The sequence below is a fragment of the Malania oleifera genome, chromosome 12 (genome assembly GCF_029873635.1).
Source record: "Malania oleifera isolate guangnan ecotype guangnan chromosome 12, ASM2987363v1, whole genome shotgun sequence".
NCBI classification, from domain to species: Eukaryota; Viridiplantae; Streptophyta; class Magnoliopsida; order Santalales; family Ximeniaceae; genus Malania; species Malania oleifera.
The window spans coordinates 63,750,456-63,772,772 of NC_080428.1; the positions used below are offsets into that span (position 1 = coordinate 63,750,456).

Genomic DNA, 22,317 nt, shown 5'->3' on the forward strand with positions numbered 1-22,317 from the left:
GCTTGCAAGCCATGAAACCGGCATTTAAAAAAAAAACAAAAACTCCGTATTTACACCTTTTGTTTTTAATTAGATAAAAATATTTTATTTTGTCTACTTCAATAAAGAAATAAACAAAAAGGAAACCTATAAATGTTGAACATAATCATTAAAATCAAATATAACCAAACTTTGTTCTCTAATGTTTTATTCAATGCACAGCATTAACTTTTGAAAATAAATTGTCAAATACATATCTTAGTCAATAATAATAATAATAATAATATTTAATATTAAAATTATCTAAAGTCTATTAGCATTTGATTTGTAGATAATATAATTTTTGTTATCAAAAATGGCAAAATTAATAAATTTCAATTATACATTTTAATTATTTATATTTATGAGACTGTGTGTAATACTGGATTGACACTAGTTGCTCGCAGTTATGTTGTCAGTGTATTTGGAAGACTTTAGATTTGAATTTTTGATTCAATTTTATGTTACATTTTATTCAAATCAAATATAAGACCTCTACAAACATAAGAGTTATTTAAATTATAAGACCTCGTTAATTAAATCAAATATTTAGATAGGATTGTTTAAGGAGCCATTTAACTCAACTTCACGTTACATAAACTACCAAAAAATAGTCTTTTCAAGCAATATTTGGATACGCCAAGATCATTTATTATTTATAAAAATAAAATAATACGTTTCATTATTTTAAGATCTTAACTAAAGAAGATTAAAAGCTTTTTCTTGTTTCAATTAATCAAAAATAGTGATGGAAGGAAGAAGAAGAGTGAAAAACAATGAAGGGCATCAATGTCATAATCCCTATAAACAAACCCTAGCTATGTCCTATATGCATGCATATGTATGCCTATCAAAATGACTTGACTTTACTAGGCACCGAAATTGGCTTATGGCCACACCTATTACCTATACATACGTATCAACACAACAAAGAAATTGCAGTCCATATATGGAGGTACATGATAATTGATCAGTGGGGTCGGTTGGTCTGCTGCCCCATAATTCACAATGGTCAAATTTCCAACCTCCCCTCAACATTCAACACCTTTCCTTTTCCCTCTCACCTAAAAAAAGAATTCAATCATTATCAGCAGATCCAATCACAATTTATTCTAATTTGATTTTTTAAGTGAAATTTTTAATGAGATCTGATTCATCAATTTGATGGATATTATATTATTCAATACTATTTGGATATGCAATTCATTTATTGGATCCAAATGATATGCTTGAACTAGTTTTTCAAAGATAGAAAAACAGTAATGTAATTATTTATAGACTTAATATAGTTGTTAGTGTATTAAATGCTTATTAAATGGGACTCATTGAATTCCATGTGCATAAATTAAATATATGTTCTTAGATGTGCAATATTCAAAGCACCGTTCCAAAAAATGATCAATGCAGTGTAGACTCTCTTCTCTTTTCTTTTTTTTTGAATCTATTGTGGGATAATCCTTAATTTTTGTTTTTACTTGTTGGTTTTTAAAATTTTTATAATAACCTAATTAATCGTCTAGGGTAAAGGTCAATATGTTGAATCGAGAGTCAACACATGAATTTCAAGAGTGAGCTAGAGATGCGGCGAGAATCAATCCAATAAGCGTGCTTACATAAATGATGAGCACGTCCTGCTTTTCTAACCTTGGCACCGTAGTGGTGAAAATATTTACGCGTCTAGGTTGATCTAAAGCAACTATCCGTATAAGTTAAATTAAGACCAGTTTTTAGCTAGTTTTACGATGAAATTGACTTGAATAATTTAATATGCAATGATTTAATTACCAAATAATCTTTTAGCAATTGAAAAGTTTCAACAGCTAACTTTTTCCCTTAAATTAATGTTTACTATCACCAACCACATTGTTAAAAATGGGTTAAAAAAATAATTAGCAATATTTCAAATTTGACAGCCAATGGTCCCCCCCCCCGCCCCCCCCCTTCTATCTTATTTGGTGTAAAGATTCATCACTTTTTATGGAATTATATTGAAAAGTAGTTGTACATTTGGTAAGTAGTAAATCAAATGAAAATGAAAAAAATGAAATGAACTTATCACTTAATTTCCGTACCTCATTCAAATTTTCATTTCATTCCTTATACATTTCATTCCATAAACAAAAAATGACACAAGCTATATTAGTAAATAGAAAGAAACACTTATATACCACTCAACCACTAAAACAATGCAGCTAATTAATAAAATGATCCTAATGCAAGATACTGTAGAAACTTGAGTCTTTTTTCGCACTACAATTGAAAATATACAGCCTGGATGGTTTGTATATGTATGTTTCAAATAAGAAAATTTGCGTGCAAATATAATATTTTTATATTATTAATGCATAAATAATTTTTTTAGTTACACTATTAATTCAATAAAATTTATTGAAAATGCATGCAATTGTGGAGCCTAGAGGCAAGACGATAATTTTTTCATACAACATGAAAATTTGTTTGCCTGAATGGAAAATGGGTCCTTGCTCCTACCCTATCCTATTATAACTTTATTTTATGAACTCAAGTCTACTTTAATTGAAAGCTGTTCTAAATAGGATTTAGTAGACCCAAATGTGTGCAAATAAAATAAGTTCACTCCTAAATCACTCCAAATCCACTCGATTTACCCTTGAGTTACTTGGCCTTATCCAAACTTGATTAAGATCAAGATGCTAGAGTAAATTGATGAGTCAAATTTGAAAATGCAATAGACGACGGCTCACAAAATTAATTGGACTTCTACTAATTACATATATAGTATTGTATTAATTAAACGCATAATCAAACTCATATTATTTATTACCCAATTATTTTTTATATTTATAAATGATATAATCAAGCTGGAGCTTTAAACTAACTTATCATCTGAGTACTTTATCGACGATTTGAGCTTTTGGCTCCTTGAAATTCAATTCACACGACAATAGATCCCAACTAGATTTTGAAGAACTAGCAAGCATTCTAAGTTTGGTGGTTCCTTGGATGCCCGCCAGGGGAGAAGGTGTGGCGGGGTGGTTGTGGGTTGGAGAGTTGAACCCACGCAATTGCTTCTCTATGACCCTTATTAAGTGTTTAGAAACCCCGTGACTTTGAATTTTAGGCCATATTTTCCATGAACCATCTTTACCTCTTTTCTGCAGGTGGACTAATTTAGTAAAGCTGTACATTTATACCTCTCATTTTGGACAGTCAACCCACTTCATCCCGCTTCTTTCTTTGGCTCCTACACGGGTCAGTTCAAGTTTCAACAAAACTGAGAAGCAAAGGGGTGAGAAATGAACCCTAGGCAAAACATCAACTTCAGCAGCTTATTTCAGTAGATGGGATACCATCTGTGCAATGGCATTCTAGCATGCGCAAAAAAAGCATACAAGACATTCCTCATTTAAGAACAAACTGCTCAAACAGGGGCTTGCCTATTTACCAAAACTCCCTTGTACTATTAATTTAACACCATCCAACTTGATTTCCCCATAGCGATACAGATTTCAAAATCAAAACAAATTTTTTAGGTATATGCATTGTTGTCAATTAGGAAGGCACAGCCACTGCAACTTAATTGGTACTCTTTCATCTATGCATCTTCAAGCAGTTCCCAGTTCCCTGTTCAAGTAATCCACAAACATTCTTTTTGCACTGTCTGCATCCAAAGGAGGGGGTGGCCCACTCAAGCTTGACTGCCCAGTCAATTTTATAAAAGTTCGACGCAGCCTACGTAACTCAGGCAGCCCAACTGATCTAGAAATGTTGATTGTTGGCAATCCCTGTCCAAGACATATCCCATTCATAGGCCCTCCCATTGATTGGGATTGTGCTTCCACGATAGCATTAGTCACATCTTGTGTAGCTCTATCCATCTCATAAAGAGAATTTGCCCCCGACGCCAGTATGCTTTGAGTTGCAATTGTAGGCTGTAAAATCTTCACATCCCGTGTTTTTGAGTCCACTTTTTTTGTTAAATACAAGACTGCATCCACAATTGCTGCTGAAGACTTCTGGATTCCATCCTTATATGGCCATAACTCAAACAAGGGGGAATCCCATCGATTTCTTCTGTCAGGCTTCTCGAACCTTCTTGCCAAGTCTTCAAATATCTTATCATCATATGCTGCTTCTCCCCCGTCTATGCGAGCTTGGTTCCATTTTTTACAATGCATATCTTCAACATCACAATATAACACACAATATCTTATTCCTGCAGCACGAGCCAAACACCATAATTCATATCTGTAGCCCTTGATGCTGTTCAAAGAATCTACTATAATGATATTATCTCTTGACAAGGACCTATCGACTTCAGATCTGAGCACCCCTCTCAAGTTCTTCTCTGCAGGCATATTGGCATAGCTTTGGTTGCGATCAAGATGAAAGGAAGTTTCATCAATAATGCGAACTGTCAGTTTAGATTCAGATTCTCTAACAGCTTCAGCTAGGCAGAGTGCAGCTGTTGACTTCCCACTGCATGGCTGCCCACAAATTACAACCAATGCCATTTGCCAAAAATTTGCCTCCAATCAGGTGAAGTAGCTGAGATTTCCAAGTGTTAGAATTCAAAGAAACTGCTTCACTGAGGATCCATATGTGCATACAAACATGACGAAGTAACAAGATAAACCAATAAATAGCTGCAGAATTAAAAACAACCTAAAGTTACATGACAATCAATTTTTGTCCCTAAAATAATTTTGTAGAATTAGGAAAAAATAAAAATACAGTGGTTTCGAGCAAAGTAATAATGTATACAGAATAGCACTAATTCATGGATTTGAAACTCTAGGACAGGAAAGAGAAGAAAAAATTAAAGAATTGTTTATTTAGCAATTTTCAGGCTATTAGAGAGAGAGAGAAAGAGAGAGGCAGTGGCAGTAGCAGCAGCAAGGGTGATGAAGAGATAACAGTACAGGTAGTGCCCAGGAAGAATATAGGGAGAGAAAAACAGGAGAGGGGAGGGGAAGGAGGAGGAGGAAGCAGGGAGAAGACCAGAGGAAGGAAACCCAATAGGAGGGGAGAATACACCCGGTCACTTCTCACTTCTCAGTTAAAATTTCAGAAACTAACTCTTGCATGGCTTTCACACCCTACTTATAAGAAAGCTAAATTACAAGAACTACACACAAACCCCTAAAGATAAAAGAAATTACAGATGAACCCCTAAAAAAACATATTTCAAACAAATCCTCAAATACACATAACCCTATTACAAATTAAACTAAACACACACAAGAAACTACAAATTTAGCTAAACACATTTGGGCCTAGGACCCAACATTTTCCTAATCCAATCCTTCTGAATAGTCTCCAACAAAAGTCTACGGTCTACCCATGGTCCAGCTTCTTGTTCTACATCAAAGCTCCCATAGTTGGGAAAAAATTGACCTTGAATTTTGAAACGGAAAAATTAAAAGAAAGAAGCGAAAGCCAGTGCTCAAGTGATGCAAGAAACATTGCTCTTTTTGGTAGCACCAAAGAGAAAGGAGCTTAATTAATCAACATCAATAAACCTGATGAAAAACCCAATACTAGGGATGTTTTCAAGACTTTGCACCTTCTCAAGCACATGGATGCCCTTTCTTGCACTGTCTTCAAGTTGAGTAACTCTGACATGATCAATATAGCCATCATTTTGTCTTGGTTGGTTGGAAGCGCAAGGTTCAAAATATTCTCACTGTTATAGTGAAAGATGTGGTCTCATGCCCTTGAGTTGCACTCAAATCATCTAACCAAGGAGCAAATGGCCAATACCCATGGGTATGATCTATGATGTCACACCAAAAACATTCAAAATAGGCGCCCAATTGGGTAGGAACTGAAAAACCTTTCACTAACATGCAATTTTGTCAATCCACATATAAGGCTGTGGGTGGGATTCAGGATGAAACTGCATAGAATTAACACCATTTTTAGAAACCACATACACAATACACTGTCTATCAATGGCAATTTTGCAAACATTTTCTCCACAAACTTTCTCTGCCATTCTCAATCTACTCATGCGAATCCACAAACTTGACTCTCAATTTCCAAAGAACTATCTTCAATTTCTCCTTTATTGAAGAATGCCTCCTGGTAATTAAAAAAATCTTATAAACAACTTACATATCACAGCTATATGTTCTAATTCTGATGCTGGCAAAAATATGGATCCCTTGAATGTGTACAAACTCAATAAACCAACCCTTGATCCAACAACTTCGCAAATTTTCAGATTTTTGCAGGAAAACTTCCAAATAATGTGGCTGGAAGCAAATGTCTTATGGTTTTGGTAGTGATAGGATGGGGAAAATTTTTTCATGTGCATAGCTGGCACGTGAAGCGCATGCTTGCGGAGATGAATTTGGACCAAAGGTATATCATAGGAAGTCAATTGCAGTGGTGGTGGTGGTTGTAGTGAGATGAGAGAATTACAGGAAATGGAGAATTCAAGAGGAGTGACAGCTGGAATTTCTTTTGCCAGCACATGGGGCTACACAGGTCGTTGGAATGCGATGAAATTTTGGGGATGTACTCGTCAGCATTGTCTGCCTATAGTGGTAATGGTGGTGTCGCAAAATAGTCCCTGGGGTTTAGAACAGGGGAAGTGGGAGTAATTTTGGACTTTTCTGGCAATGAACAATGCTTCCGTGATACTGTAATTTCTGATATGCAACAATAACTACAGAGAACTAGGTACTGTGGAGAAACGGATAATAGATTGTTGAAGTGGATAGAAATTGAGTTGGATTGAATGGGTGATATGAAATGAATAAAGTTACAGCAGTGGAATGTGTGGAACTGAATTGACTGGCTCTGACACCAAATGATACAGTAGCTGTAGCAAGGGTGATGAACAGAACAGTATGGTTACCACCCAGAGAGAAATAGGGAGAGAAATAGAGAAGGGAGGGGAAGAACTCAGAGAAGTAAGATAAACTAGACCTGGTAAAGCGGTTCGGGTCGGGTAATCCATGACGGATAAGGCGGATTATTGGGTAAAAAAATCATAATCCATATTGGACTCGTTTAAGTCTCGGATTAGACGGTTTCGAGTCGGATAATTCATAGCGGATGGACAGATAATCCGCCATTCTCAAATATAATTTTATTAATAATTTATTATGTGTCATAATAATTTAAATTGTATACGATAATTTGCGATTAGTTTATGCATTAATTTTTTTAGTAATTATATCAATCATTCAATCGTTTATACTAATTAACAACTCCTAATTCATGCAAGTAAAACTTTAATCAATAAAACATAATAAATTAGTCCCAATCCAACTCAAAATAAAAACTCAAACCAAGTGACTCGTGTGAATCTAAAATCTAAACATTACAACTATTCTTAAAGCATGTGAGTTTCTTTAAACACAACTATTTTCAAATCATGTGAATCTCTCAAAATAAAACTATCAACAAACTAAAAAAATCTCAATGCATCCTTCAAATAACTTCAAAATCATTTGAATGCCTCAAATTAATTGAAATGTTTTCATTTGAAATCTAAGGTTAACTCAATATGAAGGCACAACATAGCGTAGCACAAGATGCAGTTCCTAGTAAAATATTTCATACAACTTGTATAAACCATTTGCACATTATGTCTCAAAACATATTGAGTCAGCTTGCAACATTGGGAAAAAAAAATAAATTCCAACATGGAAAGCAAATAATAATCACAAGTAGAATGCCAGCAATCCCTGTTTCTTTCACTGATGGAATTCCTATAATGGCTATAATTGACTTTCTAATCAATAGCAATGATCAAAAACCAACAGATACATACATGAGTAAGACAGGGTAGACTGCAAGGGTTTTTCTACTTGGATTGACAGCTGAACTCACGAATGGATACGCATCCCAAGAGCTCCAAGCCAATGTCACACAAACCACAATCACCTTAATTCTAACATTGTCCTTCAACACGTAGATAAGTGCTCCAACAGCCAGAGGGAACAAGTAGTAACCTAGAAGACTTAGGCTCTAAAAAAATATTATGTGGCCACCTTGAAGCAATGACTCATGGTTTTATGCTTGTAAAAGACTTAATAAAAATGAAATATCACTCCTTATCCCTCCTGTTTAAAATTTAAACATGCAAATTTCATTAATCCCAAAAATTAAACAAAAAATGCAACCCCAATTATATTGGCAAACATCAAACAAAAAATTCAACAAATTTGCAAGTTTTTTTTTTTTCCAGTCATCTGCAGTATAATTCTCGGTATCTAATTTCACTAAAATTGTAAAATAGAAATAGCTTGACAAAATATTAAATGGAATGAAAGTTACAATAATCATATGGCGTCAGTGGGCTCTTCCACAAACTACCATGAACTTCCTCCAAATTTCTGACAAATATCACTTGAAAAATCATACAATACAAACCCAAAATAGTGACATTGAGTTCATTTGAGTAAAAATGGAAAATGTCAAACTTAAGAGGGGGGAAGAGTTTGGTCAAATCCAAAAGTACCTCACATCAATGAGAGATTTCAAGGAATAAATTGAGGAAGGTAAAAACACGGCCCCTGCTAATATGGCCTTCCATAGTCATATTAACAGGTGGAAAAATCGAGGGTTGAGGACAGGGGTGGCTGTTGAAGAGAGTAGGAGAGGAAAAATAAAGTTTTAAAGAACTCAATTTCCATTAGTAGAGATCCCTATAACTCGATTTTCATTCAAATTCAAAAGTGAAAAGAGTTTGAATTTAAGAAGGCGTAAAAACTCCCATCTGCAGTAGAATAGGATTCCAGGAGTTCCAATGGCAGCAATTGGAGCACGATATGTCCACCACGGAGTGTAGAAGAGGAAGAAGCAGATCTGTAGAAGAAGAAAAAGAATACTTACAAATTCGAACTTCGACGCAGATGAACTCACGAATACTTGAAGACGAGCTTGCTAAGAGCTCCTTTTGGTTCAAAATGTCCACGACGAACTCACGAAGCTCCTAACGAACTCGCGAAGGGCTCCTGCTGGTTCGCAGTGTGGAAGACCAACTCACGAAGCTCCTGCTAGTTCGAAGGGTTGATGACGAACTCACGAAGGCCAGAGGGCTTCGAAAGGGTTGAAGAAGAAAGCTAGAAGGGTCTCTCACTCTTTTGTGCTGGCTCTCTGAACAGAGACGCTCGAATGAAGAATTGAATGGGGCAGCTAGGGCTCGAATTGAATAGGGCATTAGGGATTTAGGGCTGGCTTGGGAGTGGGAGGGGCCGAACGGGGCGTGTGGGCTGTGTGGGCGCTTGGGCAGTGGTCTCATTGGGCTGGCTGGGGCTGGCTGTAGCCTGTTGGGCTTTTCTAGGTTAATAATGTAAGCGGGTTGGCAGATATCCGCCGGATAAACCCGAACCGATCCGCTAAGGGGGTGGATATGAAAATGAAAAATCATATTTGACTCATTTAGCAAATGGATGATTATAAGTCGATTAAAACGAGTCGGATGCGGTTCGGATTAACAGATTTTTATCCATTTTGTTAGGTCTAAAATAAACCTTACAGGGCACACCACAGTGATCTACATTATATAATTTTGCAATGTTTATCTTGTTATATTTTTTTCTCTGTAATCATGTTAGTCAACTTCTGCCAAATGATATAATAACAGAACTCTACCTGGGCTTCTATTACCAAAATGGTGCATTTGTTTTGGTGGCTTGGCTAGGCTGTTACGAGCTAAGCTTGTTCAGGGCATTATGTTTGCTTGTGACCACTTGTCTCGTGCATTTGGGATGAGTTTCCATCATGTAAATACTAGTGTACGGTTATTTTCCAAAAATCATTTTTCCCTAGGCTAAAAAGGTAGTACGACTCTTTGGTCACTTTGATGTTTCCTAGAACCAGAGTGAGAATAGCATAGAAAGCTCTTTAGGGGAGAGTCAGTATTCATCAACTTGTAAAACTCACTAGCTATTGTCAACATGTTTAACCTACTTGCCTCCCTCGCTAGACACACAATGTTAACGGAAGTGTTGATAATGAATTACATTATTTCAATGTATACTGCTTAAATGCCACTACTTTCATAAGTTGCTTACTGCTTCCGCTTATATTTGCTTGAATGATAATGAAAGTGTTTTGTGGGTCAATTGCTTCAACAATTTTTCACACTAATTTTGTACTTTTTAAAAGCATTTCAATCTTTTAAAGCTTGAAACAGAATTTAGAACTATATCCATCATACTTACTATCAAATAGTCAATGATTAAACCCAAATTAATTGAAATAACAAACCATCTATTACGTGGGAGAGCAAAAATCGTATTTTAGTAGTGTTTTCTTCTACGATTTAGAAATTATATTTGTAACATACATCAACATCCTCAATTGCTGAAAAATTATATTAGAACTTAAATTTGAAGGTGGGTATCCACTAATGTTTGCTTCATTCTGCCTATCCTTTGATTAGATGCTTATGGTTTTATGTGTTATGCTATGAAATATGAAATATAAATATGTTTCATCATTTTTTTTTTTTCATTACTTTTAAGGTTGTGTAGTTTAGATTAGACCTTTACTCAATAAATTATTAATTAATAATAGCTACAATTTTTTTCTCCCTTTATCGATAAAAGAAACAATGTAACATTCATCAAGTTTAGTATGTAATGGATAACTTGATTTTAAATTTTAATAAAAACCATTTAAGACATTAGTAAGTGAGATTTTGAAGTCAAAACTTGAGAATCTGTAAGTTTTAACAAGTTTTCTAATGCAACAAATAAACTCATGAACATAGCATCTGCTATGTGTTCCATAACATACAACAACCGCTACACCACGACTGTTGCATTACCTAGACCACCATCATTTTTAAGGCTGATAAAATAATTAAATCAAAGGTCCACAAGAGAAACTAATCCCCAGCCCATTTCCAAATCCAACATATGAAAACAAACATCTCTCTCCTATGTTCTATCTGGCCGAAACTTTCACTGGATTTTGTTTTTTTCATTACTTTTAAGATTTTTTTTAGTTTAGATTAGATCTATACTCAATAGCCAATTAGTAATAGCTGCAATATTTTTCTCCTTTTAGCGACAAAAGAAACAAACATTCAACATGTTTAGTATGTGAAGGGTAACTTTAAATTTTGGTAAAAAAACATTTAAGACATTAGTGAGGGAGATTTGGAGTCAAAACTTGAGAATCTATAATTTTTAACAAGTTTGCTAATGCAACAAATAAATTCATGAACACAGCATCTGTTACGTGTTCCATAACGTACCACAACCGCTACACCACAACTGTTGCACTACCTAGATTTTTTACCATCATTTTTTAAGACTGATTAAATAATTAAATCCAAGGTCCACAAGAGAAACTAATCCCCACCCCATTTCCAAATCCAATATGAGCACAAACATCTCTCTCTCCTGTGTTTTATTTGGCTGAAACTTTCACTGGATTTTCAATTCATCGGAAGGACCAAACTCCAAGGGCTGCAGGACAAGCAGGCGTTCAGTAAAGAAAAAACGGGATCAACTTCAAGAAACACAGGATTAGCCACGTAGACCGTAAAACAAACGTATGGATACCCAATGCGTATTCCAAAAAAGAAAAAACAGATTGAGGTGTTCAGGATTAGGAAGCAGTCCACATTGCTAGAAACGAAAAAGCTTTCCTGGTAAAAGAACCCATCGTATTTTATTTCCCGTGTCCCCTTCAACCCTCACCAGTCCCTCTTAACCTTAACCTTAGTCAAGTTTAATTGTTTTTTTTTTTTTTTTTTTTGCATATTTTGGAATCATAAGAAATTTAGAAGAAACATTGTCTATTATACATATGGAATGGGGTTTCCCATCAAATGGCCGCTTCTTATTTTTTATTTTGATAGAATAAGAAACTTTATTAATATCTGAAAACCAGATATTCCCAAGGCAGCTTAGTGAAAAATATCCACATCAAAACAGAAACAGCAATCCAGTACTGAAGTAGACACAACCTGATTTTAAACAATACAAGAATTTCTTTTCAGTCAAAACTCCCGGAACACAGCAAAAATTGCACACCACCGTAATGTACTGTGACATCCTTATGCTTCCCAAATGATAAACCTTCTAAATGCAGCCAACAAAAAATCCTCCAAAAAACTACAACAAATGCAACACTCTCCATAGAACCAAAGGACTGACAAAGCAATGAAGAAAGGCGTAAGCATGTGCCTCGCCACTTGCATGACACAACACACACATCGGGAGATAGAGCCTCATAAAGTTGCAAATGATTATTGGTGTTAAATCCATTAAAACATCCATACAAAAGCCTTGACCGTTGAATGAATCTGAGCCTTTCACAAAAAATCATGAAAACAATTCGAGGGCTAAACCAAATAAGAATAAAAAGAATTACAAGGGAAAACCAGGTAGCCAAAGTCCAAACTCTGACATTCTTACGATAGGTGAAAGAAGCCAATGAACAGTGGCTGTGCAGTGTTTATTTTATTAAACTCTTTATATACACTTACAGAGGGAATCAAAAAGAGAATAAAAAATGGTTACAGAACAGAAAGTTGCAAAACAGAAAAAGAAATATTTAGTTGGGTTTGTTATAACTGTTGATACGTCTCCTCAAGTCCAAAGGGGTGTCAGCCACTTTGAGACTCGTTGTAAAGTGAAGGAATTTGTCTTAAACCAATGGCTTGGTAAGATTGTCTGCAAGTTGATTGTTGGTGCTACAAAAAGAAATTCTAAGGCTAGTGGCAGCAACACGATCCCGAACAAAATGGTAGTCAATGTCCATATGCTTCGTTTTTGAGTGAAAAAACAGGATTTGCACAGAGGTAAGTAGCACCAAGATTGTCACACCAGAGTGTAGGTGCTTAGGGTAAAAATATGCCAAGTTCCTTGAGAAGAGATTGGAGCCAAATTAGCTCAGCGGCAGAGGATGCCAAGGATTTGTATTCAGCCTCAGTAGATAATCTAGCAACGAATTTTTGTTTCTTAGAGCTCCATGAGATGAGATGGTTGCCAAGAAAAATGCAAAAGCCACTTGTTGATCAACAATCATCCGAACAGCCACCCCAATCGGCATCAGAATAAGCTTGAAGAACAGGGCCTGAGTGAGAGTTAAAAAATAGTCCATGATTGATGGTGCCCTTGAGATATTGCAAGACACATTTGAGTGCACTCCAATGAGTAAGTTTGGGAGAATGCATGAACTGACAAAGTTTGTTCACTGCAAAGGAGATATCTGGCCGAGTGAAGTTGAGGTATTGGAGACCTCCAACGAGACTTTTGTAAAGGACTGGATCATCAAAGTTAGGTGAATCAAATTTGGAGAGCTTGAGTGAAGCAGCCATAGGTGAGGACATGGGTTTGCATTGGAGCATGTTGCTGCGGGTGAGGAGGTTGTTGATGTATTTTTGTTGGGAGATGAACAGTCCAGCCGTACTGTGATCAATCTCAAGGCCCAAAAAAAAAGATAAATTGCCAAGATCCTGAATAGGAAAGGCCTTGCTCATGGCAGCAATTAGTGTGCTAATAGCTGAGGAATTTGATGCAGTAATGACAAGATCATCAACATAGACAAGCAGAAAAATTGTAGCAGTCGGATTGTTGAAGATGAAAAGGGAGGGATCAACTTTGGAAACTTGAAAACCATACTCACTCAACCAAGAACTGAGCTGATCAAACCAAGCCCTTGGAGCCTATTTCAATCCATAAAGAGCTTTGTGAAGCTTACAGACATAGGTAAGATGAGCAGGATCCACAAAACCCTGAGGCTGTTGCATGTAAACATCATCTGTGAGATTTCCATGTAAGAATGCATTTTCAATGTCAAGTTGGCATAATGGCCAGTGCTGAGACATGGCAATAGAAAGAATGAGACGAACTGTGGAAGGTTTGACAACAGGACTAATTGTTTCATGATAATCAAGGCCAGGTTGCTGATGGAAGCCTTTGGCAACAAGTCTGGCCTTCCGACGCTGAAAAGAACCGTCGGCATTGGTCTTGGTTCGATAAACCCCGCGACAACCAAGGATGTTGAAAGAGGGATCTGGTGGGACAAGCGACCAAGTACAAGTGCGGGTTAGAGCATCAAATTCGTGAGCCATTGCTGCACGCCACTGGGAAAATTTTGAGGCGACTATGTAGCTCGAGGGGTCGTCGGGAATAGGAACTGTGGTGAGGAGGCATTGACAAGCTAGGAAGGGTACGGTGCCATCAAAGAATACTTTGGGGCGAGAGGAATTAGTCTGGGACCGAGTGATGATGGGAGATCGAGGAGGGATGAGGATGGGTGGAGCAGTAGGGGGGTTGGAGGGTGAGGGGGAAACATGAGTTGAAGAGTTGGGGGAAGATGAATTAGGTCTTGAGGTGGGAATTGGGCCAAGTATAGATGGAGACGAGGCGGAAGATGGGCTGATAGGTTGTAATAGCGGGGCTGGGCCGAGAAGAGAGGGAGACAGAATGGGTAAAGGGGCTGGAGGGGTTGAGGTGGGCTGGGTAGGGATTGTGGGCTGAGAGTGAGCGAGAGGAAAAGATGATTCGTCAAAGGTGACATCACGGGAAATGCAGAGTCTATTATTTGAAAGATTGAGACATTTGTAACCCTTGTGAGAGGAGCTGTAGCCAAGAAATAAACAAGGAGCGGACCTAAAATTAAATTTGTTAGGGAGATATGGGTGAAGATTGGGCCAGTAGAGACAACCAAAGACCTTCAAAAAATTGTAATTGGGGTCATGATTAAACACCATTGAAAAGGGGAACGATGGTTTAGGGTGGGGGTGGGAAGACGGTTAATTAAGTAAACAGCGGTCTCGAAGGCATCAGCCCAATAAGTGAAGGGAAGTGATGCTTAGGCAAGGAGAGTAAGCCCAGTGTCAACAATGTGGCGATGTTTTCGCTCAACGAGTCCATTTTGTTGATGAGTGTGAGGACGAGAGAGACGATGTTGAATGCCCAATTTTTGACACATAGAGGATACATGTTTAAATTCACTACCACCATCAGTTTGGAGTGTAATTAATTTCGTGTTAAACAGTCGCTCAACAAAGGGTAAGAATTTGGAAAATATTTGAATGACATCAGATTTTTGTTTAATAGGAAATAGCCACGTAAAAACGAGAATAGTGATCAACAAAAGAAACATAATATTTGTAACCCAAAAGAGATACAAAGGGGGATGGGCCCCAAAGATCAGAATAAACTAATGCAAGGGGCCGCTGATAGACAGTCTGACTGGGGGTAAAGAGGAGTTGGTGGGACTTTGCAAGGGGACAAACTGGACATAAGAGAGAGCCTTCAAAGGTGCAATACTTCAAGTAGTTGGTGTGTAGAACACGACGGACGAGAGCTAAGGAAGGATGACCCAATTGGCGATGCCATTGCTGGAGGGAGGTGTGCTGACTGATATGAGTGGAAGGAGAGGATGGCAGAATGGGAGAAAAAACATAGAGTCCGTCACGAGTTGGCCCGGTGAGGAGGATTTGCTTCGTCTGTGAGTCCTTGACAGAAAAATGAGAAGAATGGAATTCAAAAAAGCAGTTATTATCAGTGCAGAATTGAAGAACTGAAATGAGATTCTTGGTGATAGATGGAACATGAAGGAGATTTTTGAGAATAAAGGGAGAAGAAGGAGAAAAAGAGGAGTCACCGAAATTGTGAATAGGAAGTCCCGAGCCATTTTTAACCTTGATGGTGTCAGCACCATGGTATTGTTCTGCAGAGAGGTTCAGATTTGATAAATCATGGGTAATATGGTGAGTAGCAGCAGAGTCAGGATACCATATATAGTCTGAAGGTGAATCTGAGGTAGAGAAATTTGCTGAGAAGTTGCCATGAGGTGAGTCATATTGAAAGGCATGATTGAATCTGTTTCGGCACTGAAGTGCCATATGCCCAAGCTTGTTGCAGATCTGGCATGTTGGGCGAGCGGTGGAGAATTGCTAGGATGAGTGGCTAACAGTATTGCGAGCTCCATGATTGTGAGAGAAGTGTCTCCCACGGCCACAACCATGTCTACCAGCACGATGAAAGGGGCGACCTCGTGAACCAGCAGCAGAGGTGAAATTTGCAGAGAGTTCTAAAGACTGAGGCGTGACTGTGGAGACATGGGAAAGACGATTTTCATGGATGAGAAGTAGTTGATATAGTTCATGAGTGGACACGAGATCAGCTCTGGTGGTAATATCCATACAAAAGCCTTGACCATTGAATGAATTTGAGCCTTTCACAAAAAATCATGAAAACAATTCGAGGGCTAAACCAAATAAGAATAAAAAGAATTACAAAGGAAAACCAGGTAGCCAAAGTCCAAACTCTGACATTCATATGATAGGAATAGGAATAATGAAAAGAACTCAACAAAGTAAGAAGTGAAGAAAGCTCCTCTATTTCCTTATCATTACAATTTCTACAAAAATGGAAGTCGCAAGAAACAAGGTCAATATCAACATCATAAACAAAGAAATAGGTGCATCGTGACACAAAAAGAGATGAAAAAGAGAAGGAGAAACAATAGAAAAAACATTGGTCCACCATCCAGTGATCCTCTCACAAACAAACTCAACATTAATTTAGTATAATAAAGAAAAAAGAGAAATACCTGCAAAATGAATTTCCATGGGATTTTCATGAGTCACTATTAACTCCAGTATTAGCATCCCATACATTTTCTTGCAACACCTCAACCATTTAACTACTAGAGCAATGCTTCTAGATACCAAATTATGAAGACCCAAACCCCTCACTCCCAGACCTCCCTCTAACCTCCCAACTCACAGGATCGCCTCTCCTCTCACCCAACTCTAATCCTCTCCAAAAATAACTACAACCTAAACCCCAAAAGAGAAAAAACACACTTCTACCCATCAGTAAGTTTAGAAACCTCAGCAACCATATGTCCCAAAAAATCTCTTCACGCAACGATCACCATCTAAAAGAATTTTAATAAGTTAAAGGCCACATTAGCAACCCACAACACACAAGCACAACAAAACAAGATGTCATTTTTGGCTCAAATTAAGAGTACTAAAACTAAACTTTCTGAATTAACCTTGAGCCCCAAAATTAGACGAAAAAACTGCAGAACAATAAGAATATTACAAGAAGAAGACCTACCATCTTACAAAATAAAACTGTACATGAGCAAACTGTAAGTGTGAAACAACAAAGATTCCCTTCCTAAACATAACCCTTGAGCATAACCGAAATATCCTAAGCATAACTACAAAAATGGGAAATAGTAGAAGGACACCCACAAATGACAAATCTACTCTCTTCATCTGACACCAAACCCTTTCCTAACCAAAACTATACCTAAAAAATTCCTACTAAAGAAGGACAATCTCAAATCCACTCTCTCCATCTCAAATCCTTCCTAACCAAAACTCTACTAAAAAATTCCAATTCACTATCATAAGCCTTCACTCAAAACACAAAACCTTTCATCTTATTCCTCTAAGCATCTTCAGAAACCTCATTGGCCAAGCATAGCATCCAAAATTTGTCTACCTCCAACAAAAGCAGATTGAGAACAAGGAATAGTATCCCCTACCACCTCCCAAGCTTATCAGCAAGAACTTGGGCAAAGATATTATACACACTCGTAATCAAATTAATAGGCTGAAATATCCTCGAAAAGATATGAAAATATTATGTGCATCATTTATAACTACCAATAATTGAGCCTTCAGCATCCAATTTTTAACATTCTAAAATATCCCTATAAAAATTCAAATTTCAATAAAAAAAAATTATAAGATCCACCGTCTAACCTACACAAACCCTGCAAATTGACTCGCAGCTCTGAAAACAGGAAAGCATAAACTCAAGAAGAGAGAGCCGCCTGGCGCCTTTTCCTTCGAAGATTCGGAGTCTCCGGGCTTCCTTTTCGTTTATCGTTTCACAGAAATCACTCAAATCAGAATCACAGTTCACACGAATCAGTGAATCACAATCACACTTTCGCGTTTCAGCCTTCGGGAGACAGGAATCAGGGATTCAGGGCATTAGGGTTAGGGCAACACCCGTAAACACGCTGCACCGCTGCACGCAGCATGAACACTGGGGTCTAGGGAAATGGGGATTGGGGAAGGCGGGTTTCTGCGGTTCGTCGTTCGGGTTCTGTCGCTTCTGGCTTCTGCCTCTGGTGCCAGGTGGCGGGCTGGGTTATTAAGTTAGTGGGTAGTAGGGTAGGGTTATATATATATATATATTAAGATAAATGGATTTAGTACGTATCCAACCCAAATCCGTCCACTTCGTTTATCAAACGGGCCAGGTTCGGGTTGACCTGTTTATAATAGATCATTTTATATTAAATTTGAACCTAATTTAAATGAACAGATCACAAGTCACTCGTTGAGTTCTGACTCATTTTGTCATCCCGACCAGCTTGGGTCACACAAAAGACAATAAAAGAGACAAATAAGGAAAAATCTCATGATGAATGGTGTAGACTACCCTAATTTTTATTAGGTCATCTTAATTGTGAAACCAATTTCCTATTGGTCCTAATTCGAAATCAGTTCAATTCATAATTTGAACGTGAGGTTGTTTAATTATATTTGGTTTAACCATCCAACCATGATCATAAGTGCTTACCAAGCTGTTGACCGATTATTTCAAGACCACATCATGATTGGTGTTAGGTTTTTTTGTAAAATCATTTTGCTTTGTCAAGATTATGGGTTAATTGAAAATTTTTTAAGTGAACTCTCAATCGTAATTCCCATTTGTTTTCTTCTATGAATAAGTCCCGAGCATGCATAACCAAATAAATGTTTCATTAAGTAGGCACGTGCCCAAATCATGAAGTACAGGGATATTTTGGGAAATACAATACAATATAGGGAGTTGCAGCGAAATACAATACAATAGTGGAGATACTGAAATATAGGAAAATATCGTACATGCAAGGGAAATATAGGGAAATAAAAATCAAATCAAAATCTTTAGTTAAGCTCGTGGGGAAGAAAAGACTAATTTGACCTTGCCTAAACCAACCCTATAAATAGGGAGTCTCGCACAAAGCACAGTTAGGGGGGGAATTGAGTAATTGATAGACAATGGAGCAATTGGGACACATAATTGATCAATTGACACACAATTGAGCAATTAAGAGATAGACTTAAGAGACTAAGAGAAAAATTGCAGACTAACAGTAAGAAGGATAGAAGCCGAGAGAAAGGGGTCTCTAAAGAAACATCCAAGTAGCAGCAATCCTGCAAAGGCTCTCAAACCACTCCATCTAAAAAAGGCACCCCACGGTGCCTACGTTTAGAACTCAGAAGCCCCCAAAAGGACCCCTCGACGGACACCTACAGACTCATAAACAGGAAAAGAAGACCAGAGGAGAGGAAGACAAAAGGTAAAACAAAATGGCTATTCCTTTCTAAACTACATGCAAAAATGTGATAGACTGCATATGAGACTCTGAATGCAGGATTCCAAACCCAATTTTTGGATTTGAGTACCACTGAACTTCAACACTGACTCAGCCCTCACTGAACCCTGCATTCAGGCAAACCCCGGCCTAGCCTAGCCCACCATTGAACTGGATTTCTTTAAACCCAGGAACCCAGACTCAAACCTCAACCGTGAACCAGATTCCCTGAAAGAACCCCTCTAAACTGAGCCCTGACCTAGACTCGATTGAACCCTAAAATCTAAATCGTGACTTAAAGTAGACCCCTTTCGAATAAAACTCCTGAAGCCCAAACATGTTTTAAATTAACCCAAGCCCAAACCCATTTTTAAATACCCAGGACCACTAACTTTTTAAAACCCAAGCCCATTTATTTTAAAACTCCCAAAGCCCAAGCGTGTTTTAAATTAACCCAAGCCCGAATTGTTTTAAAAAACTAAGCCCATTTTTTTAAGACCCAAGCCCATGTTCTAAAACCCCTGAGGCCCAAACACTATTTAAACTCCCAGGCCCATTAGTTTTAAAAACCCAAGCCCATTTTGTTTAAGACTCGAACCCATGTTTTAAAATAAGACCCGAGGCCCAATTGTTTTAAAATAAAAATCAAAGCCCATCATTTAAAACCGAGCCCAATACGTGTCAAGCCCAATATGCCTACTCGGGCCTAACCGAGTCCACACAACCCCATGAGTTGACTCGTGCGAGTCAAACCTATTGCAACCCACAGAGTTAGGGTTCGGACGAGTCAACTCGTCCCTAAACCCTAACAGATCTAAAACCCTAGGACCATTTGAATACAAGCACTTGATAGCAAATCATGCACACAATCACACACAGAATAACAAATAGGTCAATCAAGGTGATACTTATCTGCTGCGTGATCGAACCGAACAGACCCGCTCATTAGATCTAGCACTAAACTCCACCATTAGAACGCCCACTGGCTTTGATTGTTCGCCATGGTGAAGATGAACACACTAAGGCTTCAGTTTAACACATTGAGAGTGTAACGCCCCAACCTGGGTCTGTTAGGGAGCATTGCGTCTCTCCTCCTCCACTTAGACCAGACAACAAGGGGCGGGTCTTATCGAACTAATGACTAACCCCACAGACCAGCATTTTAGTAACCTGGAAAATAATAATAAAAAAATAAAATAAATTAATTAAATTAACAAGTAAAATGAATATATATATATATATATATATATATATAAGTAAGTTATTATGATATATATGTAATATATAAAAAGTTGTACAAGCTTCTCCAAGAAGCTTTGCTTCAATTAGCAAGTTATTATAATATTAATATATATATAATTGTACAAGCCTCCCTAGGAAGCCCCATTACTCTCTCTCTCTCTCTCTCTCTCTCTCTCTCTCTCTCTCTTTGATTCCAGGCCAATTTTACGCCGAATCGACAAACCGAAGCTACCACGACGCTCCTGACGAAGTTCTCTACAAGTCTGCCAGAGCGGATCGTCAGGGAAACGAAGTTGGATTTCATCCCAAATCCAAGGTAAGATTTTATACTCAATATTTGGATTTTTGACAGTTGAAGAAAATGATATACGCATAAAAATACTGAACTTTAATATTGAAAATTTTCATTTTCAGGGGTGTTAGTTGGGAACAGTGGGAATTATCCCTAAGTTGAGGTAAGGCTTTCTAAGCTAAATTTGACTTTGTGGTAGTTATAGAAAATGTTGTACGTAAGAAAATATTGAACTTTAATTCTGCAAGTTTTCGTTTCCAGGGTTGTTGAGTTAGGAACCCTACAGGTGCAGGGAAGATTTTCTTAGAGGCTTTGCAGGAATCAGGTAAGGGGATAAACTAAGCTAGTTTTTTTTGAGAAAATGTATGTATATATATTTAGCATCTGATTTGCGAAAAATGTATATATATATATATATATATATATATATATATAATCATATGATTGAATATGGGAAAATCTGTTTGTGTGGCATGAGTATAAAATGTATAAGATACTGTTTCTGGAAATGTGAATGATATGGATTTTTATGATGGAAAATCGGCCTACGAGCCGAGATTTTTATATGATTTGCTAGCGTACGAGTCGTGCTATGTGGATATGATTTGTCGGTGTATGGGCCGTGCTATGTGGATATGATTTGCCGGTGTACGGGCCAAGCTATGATAAAATATGTAATACCGGCCTACGGGCCGATGATTTTCATAATATATGTATATGTGCAAAATGATATGGTTAATGTGAAAATTAATGATATGAGATATCCATGTATCACAATTTTAGTATATGTATATGATATCAGAACCTGGTTGGCTTGGTTTAGGCTAACACTTGCACGGTACCATTGCTATGTGTCCATAGTCTTCGTGATCATGATATTTGTGTTAACGCCGCTGTACGGAGTGGTGTGAGATTGGATGGTTGATGTGATTTATAAGAAGTGTGCTGATTGCCCCTGGTGTACGAACTAGGTTTGGTAGACCCATCGGACCTACAGACTACTGTTTAACTTGGCAGTAGTCGGCCAACCATTGTCAGGTCCCGCCTTCGAGCCACACAACCCAGTCATGTGGGGGTAATAAATGACAACAGTCAGCTAACCTGCTAGGAATGTTTTTATGTTATTATTATTATATGAGATGAAATATGATTATGAAAAATACAGTATGTTCTGCCATGTTTTGATGGTATATGTATGTTTTCCCAGATTTGATAAACAGTACTGAACATATTATGTATGGTATATGTTGAACACAGAATACTCATGTTGCCACATACTAGTATTAGTTTATTTCCCTTACTGAGAGGTGTCTCATCCCTAAATTTTAAAAACTTTTCAGGAGCCCCTAATAGGAGAACGGGAAAAGCCCCGCTGATCTAGAGCGGTTTATCTGCCCTTTTTGAAGGGTAAGTTTTTGGTAAGGATAGTATGGTTTTGTAGGAATTGTCCCTAGATTTCA

The 22,317-nt window shown here is 37.5% G+C and overlaps 1 protein-coding gene across 4 annotated transcripts; it reads right to left on the bottom strand.

The window, feature by feature from the left end:
• Positions 1-3,415: 3,415 nt before the first annotated feature.
• LOC131144917 (protein KTI12 homolog) lies at positions 3,416-18,117 on the bottom strand. 4 transcript variants are annotated; one of them, XM_058093874.1, is made up of 2 exons: positions 17,714-18,117; positions 3,416-4,545 (listed from the first exon to the last, which is right to left on the bottom strand). In XM_058093874.1, the coding sequence occupies exon 2, from the start codon at positions 4,509-4,511 to the stop codon at positions 3,603-3,605; it is 909 nt and encodes a 302-aa protein (XP_057949857.1). In that variant the 5' UTR covers positions 4,512-4,545; positions 17,714-18,117; the 3' UTR covers positions 3,416-3,602. The 4 variants fall into 4 exon arrangements, with proteins under 4 accessions (XP_057949857.1, XP_057949858.1, XP_057949855.1 ...); XM_058093875.1 differs by having other exon boundaries at positions 3,416-4,643; XM_058093872.1 differs by lacking the exon at positions 17,714-18,117 and adding an exon at positions 8,848-9,246.
• Positions 18,118-22,317: the final 4,200 nt, after the last annotated feature.

Excerpts from the sequence above, each read along its gene's own strand:
- LOC131144917 (XM_058093874.1), bottom strand. The coding sequence starts at position 4,511 with ATGGCATTGGTTGTAATTTGTGGGCAGCCATGCAGTGGGAAGTCAACA.